Consider the following 13,632-nt stretch of genomic DNA (forward strand, 5'->3'; position numbering starts at 1 on the left):
TCCTTCTGAAACAGACCAGAGCTATAACGAAGGTAAAGGTACACCGTATCCGATACACTATGGAGAGATGCAATGGCCTGGAACATTCAATGTTGTAAAGATGATTTATGCATTTAGAATCCTGGGAAGAAAAAAAGGATTGCAAACCCCTATTGCCCAGTAAACAATAAATCAAGAACACTATGTAAATCTTTATGAATTTCATAATTTTGTTTTTTAGTAAAGAGGTTACTTGCTATCTATAGTTATGATTGGATTTGAGGCGTATTGCATTCATGTTTTGCCCCACAAAGTATAATCAAAATATTATGCTACTGTAGTTTATAATCGAAAGATATGTTTACATCCAGGAGATTTTTTGTGACGTTAAATATGTGCAGATGGTTTCCAAACAACATTTTCTTCGGGGAAAGCCAAGATAAAACCACATGACTCGTCAGCAAATACAGTAGTGCTGAGATGAATACACAGTGACCCCTGCTGGCTAAATGTAACGATGCAAATCCACTCTCGTAGAAGAGACCCGTATGCGTATAAAATACCCAATTAATCTATTTTTTTATTATTATTTGATTTCCAGAACTGAGCATCCTCACTATGGTCTCCACTAACAATACAAATAAGATATTAATTATAATATTACATAACAATAACAAGAAGAAGAATTTAAAGTTGACGTAAAGTTCTCGTACATAATATACGCTTTTGCATTTTACCCTTATGATTTGGATTTTGCTGCGAATTAAATATAATTTACAGCTTAAAAAATGAATGCGCATTTATACGCAGCAATGACACTTCTTGGTAAATTGTCGCGTGTGTGACGTCATCATTGTTGGCGGTATTTTGAAAAGGAAGCGACTGGTGTAATTTACGTAAATTCAACTCGGTTGGCCATGGTAAGCATTGCCGTTCTTTTGTGTATTTAACGATTTGAATAGACATTATTTGGGTGATTTTACAAATGGCACATAGAACATTAAGAATAGATGAAAGGCTTTACAATTCAACCTCTGACCCAAACTAATAATTTGTGTTATTATTCGAAATGGTATAGGACGGGGGTGAGAAACCTTTTTAACCCAAAGAGACATAAATATATATATATATATATATATATATATATATATATATATATATATATAAGCGAGAGCGTGAGAGTAAACCACACCATCTGTGTGACGCTTGATGGTTTCATCAAATCTACTAAATAATAATAATGGCAGCGCCTGTGTCCCATACCAGTATAAATATAGCACTTAAATGTGTCTCCCTCTCGCAGTTTTTGGCCTAAATAATTGTTTCAAAACAAGCTGCGGGCAAAGTTCTTATGTTAGAATGTCACTAAATACAGCAAACGAGGATACTCAACGTATGGAAACCACCTCTCTTTTTCTTCTGTTGTATTTAATCGTGGCAGACTCAAATCGTTTTAAAGAAATTATTTTGAAGACTGAGAACCTTCATCACCATCATTCCTTATTTCATGCTGACAATGTCTGTATTGTGTGTTGTTCCCCTTGCAGTATCTATTGCTTAGCGTTGGAGTTTTTCCTTGCCCTCGTTTAGGTTTTAGATCAGGGGATGGTGTAATAATAGTCTGTGGTCTGTGCAGCCCTTTGAGACTCCTTGTAATTAAGGATTTTACAAATAAAGATGACTACTTTCGATGCACATTGAGCTGAGCAATGGGGAGAAGTGCTCGCTGTGCTTACAGCTCCATTTTACTAAGCTGTTTGTTAATGTTTTAAGTTGTAGATGTGGCAAAACCTTTGTACATCATGTTGGTTGGCCACTTGAAAAAAATGTGCTCTAGAAATATTACTGTGTTGCCTAATGACATTACTTTGCAAGTTGACATCATGTTACCTCTATATATGCAGGATGAAGTTAAGCAGGGAGACCAGGCTCAATGGGAACTTTCAGAAGATGCCATGATGGAGTTGTTCCACGAATGTGAGCAGCAGGTTGAGCATCTTGAAACGGTGAGTCATACTTGTTTTCTTAACAAAAAATGTATTTTGGTCAAAATAATTAACAAAATACTTATCCTGTTGCAGCTTCAAAACAAAATTATACTTTGTGAGCCAGATGATTGCGAAAAGGTTCCAGAGCAGGTGAGATGACGACACTGGCCTATTTATTTTTGTAAAATGTTTCAGATTAAAACTATTCAGGTCATGGGGGAGAAAGTAAGCATGTTCTCGAAATTTCCCACTGTGGTACCCAAGAGCATTGCCTTTATTAGAATTAGCTTTTGTTTTCAATGTTGCTTGGTTTTCTTTTTTAATACCCCAACAAGCAATAGTGATCATTTTGTTTATGTTTTACGTTTTTAGTCCGTTAATCGGCTGTTTGCAACAGAAGCGGAAATTAAGCATTGGCTTACACTGGAACCAATATGTAAGTAAATGTCATATGATGACATTGATTTGACTTTTTGCACAATAGTTGTAATATATTTAATGGGACAGTGTGTAATATCTAGTCGTCTCCTATTGGTCCGAAAACCTTTTATTCAGTAAAAAAGAAAGTAAAGAAATAGATATATAGATACTTTATTCATCCCCGCAGGGAAATTCACATTTCCAGAAGCATCCCTTCGCTGAGAACAATACAATAATAAAGCAAAAGGAATACAATATACAAATACCCAATGTGACGTGCTAATAACCACTGTAGCGTGTTGTATAGAGTATTTAAATAGTGCTACATAAAATACACACTGCAATAAAAGTACGGTAATATGCAGTGTAGGGGGTGTGGTTTAATGTGGGCCTTTACTCCGCCGGGTGGAGTTTGAATACTGGGCAAAAATACATGACTGTCACATCAATGTTATTTTTTTTTAAATCGTAGGTTGAGAAAATTGCATTTCTTTTACAAAGTGGAGTTTCTACCTAGTTGTCGCTGCCATGTCTTGCATCTTGCTGCTACACTGTGCTCTGTGGAACTGGTTTTCATGCCATATAGTGACCAAATATTACACACTGGGTCTTTAACTGTTATGTATTATAGATGCAACAGGGAAGAAATGTATACAGTATACAGTATACTGTATATGGAAGGGTGATCACAATTTTTGGATTGGCATGTTGTTAGTTCAGGAATGATTGTTTTTTTTGGATTATTACCTACCTCCTTGTAGAAATTGAGTTTGAATTAAAAAAAATCCACTCTATACCTTTTGAAAAGTCCTTAGACTTCCTCAAAGTTTTACAGTTTACTGTAGATGAATTATTTAATTTAATTTTTGACGAGCTGTATGTTCTTTTCTTTATTAAATTCATACAGTGCTGTCCGAAAACTCTGAAGTTTTACTTAAAGCTGGAAAAGAGGAGGTATGTGCACATTGAAAGGGTGCCTCTATATATGAGGTCTGCTTCTGACCTGACCCTCTGTTTTCAACAGATGCTCAAACTCTGCTCGGAACTTGAGATGGTTCTCACTTGCTATAGGGCAAAGCGAGACAAACAGTTGGAAACTAAAGAAACGTGCGTAAACTTTTTTTTTTTTGTGCGCACGAATCACCTTCTGCAGTGAGTTGTATTGTAAATGGTTCTATGTGTTATGTTTTAGCGAACAGAAGTGGTTGGAGGAAAAGAGACAGATGCTCATAGCTGCTACTGAGCATGCTAAGCGACTACAAGAACAAAATGAGAAATTATCTGCGCACAGGTGACTGTAACATACTTTAGCTGCTTTCAAACACAAATCCTAAACGACTTATTTTCTGCAGTGATTGTATTTTTTCATATTTTTGTACTCTTCTCTGTGCCTTTACCAAATTTGGAAAACTTCACATGAGTTTTGCCTGTTTTAGTGCAAATCCAATAGCATAAATCTGGGTTTTGTGAACTTTTTTTATTTCAGTATTTTTTGTTTGTTTGTTTAGAACAAATGCAAATAGTTTGGCTGACATCAACTCTCTCAAATAGTATAGATGCTGCCCTACTTATGAATGAGATCGTTTGTACGTATAATTTTTTCACAAGTTGCTTCAGTGCTATATGTTGTATGTTCAAGGTTTAGATAAGTATGTTTCAGGCTTGTATAAGTAACATGTATTGTTTTGTACTAAAAAAATAAACATTTCATAAAATAATATGCTCTATAAAGATAAATCAAATTACGTTTTAACTTACTTTTGGAAGATGCGCTTCAAGAGGTCCTTCTCCGTGGTAAACAGTGGCAGAAAAAAGCGTTCCAACTACTTTCTCAACCGCATTGAGCTTTCTTATTCCACATTCATTTAAAAATAAACTGTTCGCCTCTTACACTTTACACCAACCGTATTGAATGGATGCACGAGATATTAAACAATAAAAAAGTTCTTAGCGCACTTGAAATACAGTACACGTAGCACCGTATGTTTACACACGAACCAGGAAGTAGAAGCCGGATTTCTTTTTGGGGTGGATGCTAGGTGACCTCTTACAGTGCCACCACACGCCGGTAGTGGTGGAAAGAAGCACTACAGTAGTATCCTGCACTTAGAAAAAGGTGCACACAATACAAAATCTAACGAATATTTTTCGACATCTCGAGAAAAATGTTCGTGTCTACCCTTTTACGTAAGTTGAATGGTCGTAGGTCGCGGAGTGCCTGTATTTGAGATCATCGAGCACAAATCCAATATAAAGGACCATTACAACATTTGATTTAAAGCCCTAAAAGCAAGGATTTGTATTTTTTTTTTTTAATTATTATATTGCGATATGGGAGTCAATCATGACAAACCATCAAAAGATAAAGCTCTGTCATACGATGACAAATTACTGCTGCTAGTTAAGTACTTGAACTCTAACTCTAAATAAATAATTGTGACCATACAGAACAAAACCGATACAAAGAAGCATGGGCATTTTTAAATTAAGGCCCAAAAAGTGGAGATGTTTTTGTTTTGTTTCCTTTTTTTACAAAAATGATATTGAGACGTGAAATGCTGTTACGACGACCCGTCAAAAAGAAAAGCTATGTCATACGATGAGAAATTACTACTGTTGGTTAAGTACGAGCATGCCTTCAGCTTCGATCAATATTTTTTTTCCATTCTCCAGCGAGTCTATTGCAGTGCTACCAAATACTACAAATCTTTCGTAGTAAATATAAAATTGTGAAACGAGCATTTTTTATAAAAACTACACAGATGAAAACAAAAAATGAGCAATATTGATTGATCCTTGGTTATTTATGGTGCATGAGCACCATCAGTGAACTCTGAAAATTTTCTTTATCAATTCTGAAATATGATTTTCATTGTTTGGCAGCCTATGTAATTACCCATTTTTTAATTGACGTGTTTTACCAATCCCACCTTGTCGATGTGGTTTTTTACATTTTGGTGTCAAAGCGTCACATTTATGTTTGAGATATAAAGCCAACCAGCAGATCAAGAACAGCTCAAGGTCATAACGAGGTTATAAAATATTGATAACAAAAAGATGTTATCTGAGATAAAAAGAGAAATGTGCCAACCTGTCACCCTATATACCAACTACAACATACTAGGGATTAGTACCAGTTTTATATTCTTGTCAATTGTGTACATATATTAATGCACTAAGCATCATAACAGTGCTTTAAAACAGTGTTTTTTTAACTAGTTTTCCTTGAGACTTTTTCTAAAAAGTATGCACTTCAGTATCTTTGCATCCTTCCAGTGACTAGCCGAATAAATGTAACTTTCCTCGGTGCATGGCAGGAGAATCCTTTTCTTTAAAAATGTTAATTATTTGTTAAGTAGGACACGGAAATAAATTTGATAATTTATTTTGTTTGATGAGGCTTTTTTAGGGTTACACTGCAAAAAAATAATACAATTAATACATTAAAAATTTTGCTCACAATTTTGCAGATTTTAGTCATTATCTTATTTTGCTAAAAATAATAATAATAATAAAGACAATTTAAAAAATAAAAAGGTGAAACATTTTTGTTCCACCGGCAGATATTATTTTTTTAATTTGAAAAAAAAAAAAAGATAAGATTATTGTAAAACTTGAAAAACTAGCTAATCAAATGGTAAAATCTAAAATTATGAACAAAAATGAACAACATGTATTACTTTCTGAGCCACAGTGACCACAAATAATAAGAAAAACGTATAGTCTATACTAGGGGACTCCAAGGTGGTACCTACGGGTGGCCCGCAAGAGGGCCACGGACCTGTTATGACAATAGCTTACCATTGCTGGATCATTGTGATTTTCCAGTAAAGGATTTTTTTAGTGTTTGACTGTGTCTATTTAACCCTACTTCCAAAAATTAACCTAGTAAAACCAAAGTAACAACATAGTAATAATAAGACAAGTTGTTATTTTAGAAACGGGGCGGCATTAGCTCAGGAGGTAGAGCGCTCGTGTTGGGATCAAGGGATCCCAGTTCAAATCCCGGCTTGTCCGTGTTACATGTCGAAGTGACCTTGGGTAAGACACTGAACCCCTAATACCCCCAATAAGCGTATTACATGGCTGCAATACAAGGCCTCTATTGGGAAATGTGAAGCACACTGTAAAGCGCTTTGGGAAGTCATTGACTTGAAAAGCGCTATATAAATGCAGATCATTTCATTTCATTTTCAGATTTCAAACGCATTGAAAATGCTAATTAGGAAGAAAATATTGCTCTATTTGACCTCTAAAAAAGCAAACAGAAAACTTAAGGAAATCAATTTTTAAACATTTTTGACGGACGGTGTACCCAGAGATTCCTAATAGAAAACAAATTGCGCCCTGGTTTGAAAATGGTTGCAAAAACTGCTTTAGAAGGAATCTAAATGCATTTAATATGGTTTGTGTGTGCGTGTTTGCTTTATGTGCATCAACATCGATTACAGTGCTCTTCTAGAAACCAAGGAGAAGATCAATCAAATGGAAATCTACAAGGAAAAGCTTATGGCGTGCCTGGGAGATGTCCTAGAAAAACATGTTCCTCCTCCTTGCGTGGACAAAACGAGCAAGAAGGTGCTATGATATTTCTGGTGTTTTCATTCATTGCCGTTGAAGCTAAGACACGGGTTTATGAAAGTGCTAACGTTAAAAGGCTGTTGTACCACAGCTCACCATGACCTCCATTTTCCCCCAGAATATTCCAAAAGGTGTGAATGAAGATTTGCTTTCAGTCAGTGAAATTCTGGAGGTGAGTTCTCTTGCACTTCTCAACTTTTAGGAAGATTGAATATTGGTCATTGACATTCTTATTGCACATGTTTTGATGAATGACTTATTGATCACTTCGATAAAAAGGAGTGTCAGCTGTTGTTAAGATTTACATACTGGCAGTTATCTAATGGGAAACAGACTATTGCCAGTATTATGATTCAGTAAAGCCCTTTAAGCGCGCACAAAAATCTTAGTCTGGCTGCAAGTGTTTTGATTGCAAAACAATAATCCCTTGTTTTTTGCAGAGGTTGCATCAAAATAAAGAGTCCTGCGATAATCAACCTGCGAAGTACAAACATTTATTTATTAGATATCAGTAATATATAGTAAATATGCTCACTGATCCCTTAACCACATGGTCGGGGCACCAATGAGAACGTTTTCTGGACAGTTTTCTCCATTGTTGACGGTTCCTGGCCTATTTTGGGGTCGTAGCAAAGTTGGCACCACTCCATTGCTTAATTTTGTCGGCACAGTTCTTTTTCAGTGTTCCTCTCCTCCTGCCCCCTTGGGCTGTGCCGTTGAGAATTATCTTGCCCAGTCCTGATGATCATTTGATGTGACCATACCACTGGAGTTTCCGCCTGCACACAATTGATAACAGTTCTTTCTATGGTTCCATTTGCCCTCTAATGGTGTTGCGCACTGTTTTGTTGGTCACATGGGCTAAGTAGCTGATGCCTAGAAGTTTCCTGTAGCATTGCATCGCCATGGCCTGGATTTTCTTTTCCAGTTTTGCGGTGTGAGTCCATGTCTCGCAAGCGTAGAGGAAGATGGAAGTAACCAGTGCTTGCATGAGTCTGGTCTTTGATTTCACTATGTTCTTTTCCCTCCCAATGAGTTTAAGGATGGCAGGTGCGGCTGTTGTTTGAGCTTTCCTCTTCATGATTTCTGGTTCTGAACCCTCTTCTGATATGACAGCTCCAAGATATTTAAATTTGGTAACACGTTCTAGCTCTCGATGGTTTATGATGATGTTTGTAGTGATACCTTGGGGATTTTTGGTCATTACTTTTGTTTTTTTCTGTGCTGATTTCCATCCCCTACTTGCTTGATGCGTTGTCCAGGCGATTGACCAGATCTTTGAGTTCCTGGGCGTCTCCTGACAATCCGGCTATATCATCAGCAATACGGTGGTAGTGATGTTATGTCCTTCTATACGCACTGCATCTTCACTTTGCCCTAGAGCTTCAGACATGATCCTCTCCAGGAAGATGTGGATTAAAGTTGGAGAGAGAATGCAGCCTTGTTTCATACGGACTGTGGTTTCAAACCATGCTCCAATGGTACCTTTGATCAGTACCACACTGTTGGCATTGGCATACAGTTGTTAAATTGTCTGAACTAGTTTAGGACCCTTGTTTTACTTCCGCATAATAGCCCATAAAGCAACTTGCCATACCCTGTCAAACGCCTTCATTAAATCAATAAAAACGTGATTAAGTTTTCTGTAGTGTTGTTGAAACTTCTCACATAGGATGCCGCAGATTAAAAATCTGTTCTTTGGTGCTCCTTCTCTCACTGAAATCTGCCTGTTTTTTGACTAGGAAGTCTTTAGCTTATGGTTGCAGTCTTTTCAGTTGGACCTTTAGCATAACTTTATTCTATGGTTGATGGTCCTGTAGTTGGAGCATAGGTGAAGGTCTCCTTTCTCTCGTAGCATAATTACCATTTTGTCCATGCAGATGGCCACTGTCCTGTTTGTCAGATCTTTCTGCAAATATTTTTCAAGATGTCTATAGGTATGTATGTGTGTATGATTGTTAGTCATACAGCGTATGTATGATTGTATGTATGTATGTATGTATGACTCCAATAAAATAACTATAGATCTACAAATAAAAACACTGTATTGCAGTCGAATAAATGGTCTTTATTGTCATTATACAACAATACGACGAAAGTGGAGGGCTTCTCCTTCCAATATAAGAAAGAGCTGTAGAGAGAGAGAGAGAGAGAGTCCAGCTAGCTGCACGCTAGCATCGAGAATCCTTGGATTAAACCGGATCTCCGGGTTGATTAAAATACAAGAGTCACAAATGTAGCGGTTTCCTTCAAGTTGTAGCTCCAGCTCATCCGTTTCATGAGTAATTGACCTGGCTCAGTAGGGGTTGTTTGCCAAAGTTGTTAAGTAGCAGTAGTCTATACCTGCGACCCTGCTATTGGTTTCTATCCCGACGCTGCGTCAGTCTCTTCCCAGGCTCAATAACAACCCACGGAGCACTTGCTGGTGATCAGCATTTCTTTGCTCTTTTCTTTTTCTTTCCTCTGTCTGTTTTAATTTAGGAAATCTATTTTCAATGTAATGAGCCGCCAAAATACTAGCTGTTGCAGTGCTTTTCAGTTTGTTTTTAATGGACCCATTGGCTTATGCACCTGCACTGCTCTTTGCATACGCCAGCCAGTCACATTCGCACAAAAGACGGTCACGCCTACCCAGCACACACACACAAACACAGCTCTCCACAACCTGACTCCGTGATAACATTTGCTTTGTGTCGTCTGCTGGAGAACACAATGCACAATGAAAATCTGTGACGTATCGATACCGCAATACAGTGTGAGATTACTATAGGATTCAATTTCTGATTGTTCATGCAAGTACATGCCTTCAAGTAAGCCGATTACATTTTCCCATCATCTGAGGGGGTTTTATGCCCTAAAGCACGGTGGGTGGGACTTGTTGTATAGTGGAAAACTGGTTTACTTGTTAAAAAAGCATCATGTTTATTAATTGATTTTTCTGGAACATTTCCATACTATTTTCTGCCCCCAGGGCAAAGACAACTGGTTTATCCGTCTATATAGAGTGTATTGTATCCATCCATGTGTCCTGTTTGTCCTACAAAAACCATATACTTTTTCATTATCAAACATTTTTGAAAATGGGCCCGGAAGCGACTATAAGGCACCATAGAGGTGCATTCGGCTTCAGAGCAAGTTTAGCAGGTCAAGAAGTCCAAATTTGTTGGCAAAAGAAAGCATCTTTACTTGTGCTGCTTTTTTCGGTTTCAAGTGTTTGGTGGTATGATGGCTTTTGAAGAACCTTAAAATTGAAAAAGATTGTATATGTAATGTAGGTTCATCGAGCTGTTTTATAGTACATGTACAACTCAGCTGGCAACGTCATTGATGCAATTGCAGACAAGGGGGCGGAGCGATTGTTTCGCCAATCAGAATGCTACAGCAAAGGATTTCTGTATTTACAAATGCCATGTATATGGGGTTTTCCGTTTTTTTCTCCGGGCATGTAAACAATTCATTGGGATTGATTCAAAACCTGACTCCTGATCCTAGTCAGACTATTTTTTGCATGTAAATGTAGTGAATGATGATATAACTTGTGTCTGATTGCAATGGCAGTACACAAAATCAAACGTTGTTAGCTCATAAATTAACTCATTCAATGCTAGACCTTTCTCTCAAACAGGAAGAATGCCAGGCATTTTTATGTCATTTTGACTTATTTTTGAAGGCCTACAGAAGATTTGGTTCCGCAGATATAAATATGCATATGCATAGGACATTTCAAAAAGAAAGCTTCAACTGTCATCTTTCATTAGAAAAAAGTATATTTCTACATTTTACTCTTGTTTACTTAATTGTTGAACATTGTTAAGTTTTTTGAAAATACTTGTTTTCAAGAACGCTTTTTGTTAAAGCAGGACCATCACTTTGTTTCCTTTTTTTTTTTTTTTTTTTTTTTTTTTGCATTTTTACTACCTCCAATATCCAAACAACGTTTCCCATAAACACAAGGGCACTTCCAGTGATGTGATCACACAACCAGGGCAACAGCGGACGTGCACTAAACGTCATTCCTCTCTGCCCACACGATGACGAAAGACTTGGTCTTCTATTTTGGAAATAACAAAGCTCTGTCTGTACTTGTCCATATCTCACACACTGCCATATTACCTACATGCCATATGGGGCCGCCTACTCTCTTTAATCGCTGGATACAGGAAGCAACACTAGGAAGTTGGGGTTCCCTCAAAGTGTGGACAAGGATCTGATCAAAGCTACTCCTGCCATTTAATGACAATTTATCAGACTGAAATCAGCTCCACAGGCTTGATACATACTGATGAACTGCACCAAACCCTTTATAATATATATATTTTTTAATAGAACAAAACCATATTTTAACGTTTTGGAAGTCCAGGACAATGATTCTGTCAACACATTTTTACCTAATGGCACCGAATGAGTTGGGCACAAAATTAGGTCAGTTGTTCTCTTGCAAATGTGAAAATGTCTTTCTGACAAACAAGTGCCTTAAATATTAAGATAGTTGGGACCAGAAAATGCACAAGGTGGTTAATGCCATTCACTATTTCCTTTGTTTTGTACAGCTCCTCATGAACAAGGCCCTGAACACACCGCACGACCCTTACGTGACAATAGACTCCACTTTCTGGCCACCCTACGTAGAGATGCTGCTGCGCCATGGTATCGCTCTAAGACATCAGGAAAATAACTTCAAGATTCGCCTGGAAACCTTTTTTTAAAACTGTCTTGTATTCCACAACTTTGACCATTCTCAAATCTGTTTTAAATTCCTCTGCGTTTATCGTTTCATTTTTTTATTAGCTTTTTATTTTTTTTATATCTATTTTACCCGAGCCAAATTTTTATTCAGTTGTACACCTTTGTCATTGTTGCTTGGTCCATTTTCAATGAGGAGAATGAAAGAATAAAACAACCATAGGTATGTTGATGTGTGCACTTCAACACTACCGAGTTGAGTCCACATCTTCATTTTGCTAATTATGTTTTACGAATTTTATTAGTGAATTGAATAGAAATATTATTAATTTGTTGCAGGACTTCCTTTTTATTTCAATGTATATATCTTCAGTAACTACTTATATAACCAGTTATAATCATCTTCAGGTGATCGTTTTAAGTGAATTGTTACTGGCTCATTGTGATTTTTTTTTTGTGGGTGTATTTGTTTTTTACATTTTGTCCTGTTCAATAAATATCTTAAATTGAATCTGCAGTTATTGTCTGTCGTTCACTTTACTCAAAGGTTGAGAACAAAGCTCCCAATCCAAATTTTGATGGAATGGAAATGAAAACGATTTTTTACAAAGAAAATGTAAAGCCAGAGTGTGTAATATTTGACCACTAGATGTCCCTGTTCTCTAATGCGAACAAAAGCCCGAGTTCAGATCAAGTCACATTCTGCTGGATTTCCGGCTACACTGGTTAGTTTTTTCCAATTTTAATAAATTGGCTAATGTAATATTGGAAAGGTAGAAAAGTAGATTTTGTTACATAATACTTAGTTGATTGCATGATACAGAACTGTATTTAGTCCATTTTTTTAGTGGAAGTATAATGTTGCCAAAAAGATTGACTGTTACTTTCAAGTCATTTGCAAATGACTTGGATGTAACATAAAAGCGTCAAGGAGACCCCCAAAAACTTGTATTTTCCTTGTTTTTTTTCTTCTTTTCTGTTGACCCTTTTCTCTTTAATTTGTTCTTTTTCTTCTTTCCCAGCATTTTGTTTCATTTTTCCTGTTTTACTTTGTTTCTTGCTTTTTTCTTTTGTTCTATAGTTTCCTATTTTCTTCTTTTTTTGATTCCCAGCTTTTTTTCCTTGATTTTCCTATTTTCTTTTTATATTTTCTTTTTTGTCTCGCCTTTTGCCTTATTAAAGTAACAAAGACGATCTGAAAAGCGTTTGGGTGCCGAAATCTCTCTTTAGTGAAAGAGACACTTTCCAACAAAAGGATGGAAACTTACACGGCAACATTGACGTAGACAGGTAGGTAAAAAGGGTCACGTAGCTATGTAGTCTAACTGTGCAGGCGATAATTAAAGTAAACCACACTTGACATATTTTAATGTCTTACTGATAAAATATACAATATTATTACTTTTTTCAGAAAAAAGGGAGGATCTTCTTTTGATTTTAGAAACATTTTCCATACATTGTTACAGTGTGTTAGGTCATGTTAGTGGCGGATTTAGCATTTCACGCCAAGGTCTTTCGTAGTGGCCTTTAATGGTGTGTTGTTCGTTAATCTCTGACATCACCAGGCGAATTTCTTGGGTACTGCATTATCAAATTGGAAATGACCTTAGGTGTATTTTTTTGCCCCTTACTTTAACAAGAATTTTGCCATCTACGGTTGGCACCATCACTTTGGGGTGTTACTGCCCCCAAGCCAATCAAACAGGAAAAAATTGCAGACCTTTCCCTATGCCAGCTAGAAGTCCTTGGTTTCGCCAACTTGATACCTGATTGGTTAAAGCCAGCATGTCCAAGGGGTAATTTACGGCCGGTGATTGAATTTTTACTGGTCCGCGGCCTCTGTCATAAAGTTAAAATTATGTGGGCCGTCAGAAATGTTGACTGAAATATAAAATACATTTGTACAAACAAAAAGAAACTCGACCATTTCACCAGATGATGGCAGTAGCCCTTTGGCGAACTTGCACTTGGCTTTCTGTGA

General features: G+C 36.8%; 1 protein-coding gene across 1 annotated transcript; it reads left to right on the forward strand.

Annotated features, from left to right (window-relative positions):
- Positions 1-842: 842 nt before the first annotated feature.
- On the forward strand, positions 843-12,168 carry cenpk (centromere protein K). The gene is made up of 10 exons (XM_088343176.1): positions 843-899; positions 1,884-1,985; positions 2,061-2,117; positions 2,340-2,403; positions 3,295-3,341; positions 3,412-3,494; positions 3,580-3,678; positions 6,839-6,965; positions 7,087-7,140; positions 11,519-12,168. The coding sequence occupies exons 1-10, from the start codon at positions 897-899 to the stop codon at positions 11,672-11,674; spliced, it is 792 nt and encodes a 263-aa protein (XP_088199302.1). The 5' UTR covers positions 843-896; the 3' UTR covers positions 11,675-12,168.
- The last annotated feature ends 1,464 nt before the right edge of the window (positions 12,169-13,632 follow it).

This window comes from Urocampus carinirostris, chromosome 8 (assembly GCF_059441175.1).
Source record: "Urocampus carinirostris isolate Australia breed hairy pipefish chromosome 8, RoL_Ucar_1.0, whole genome shotgun sequence".
In the NCBI taxonomy this organism is placed as follows: Eukaryota; Metazoa; Chordata; class Actinopteri; order Syngnathiformes; family Syngnathidae; genus Urocampus; species Urocampus carinirostris.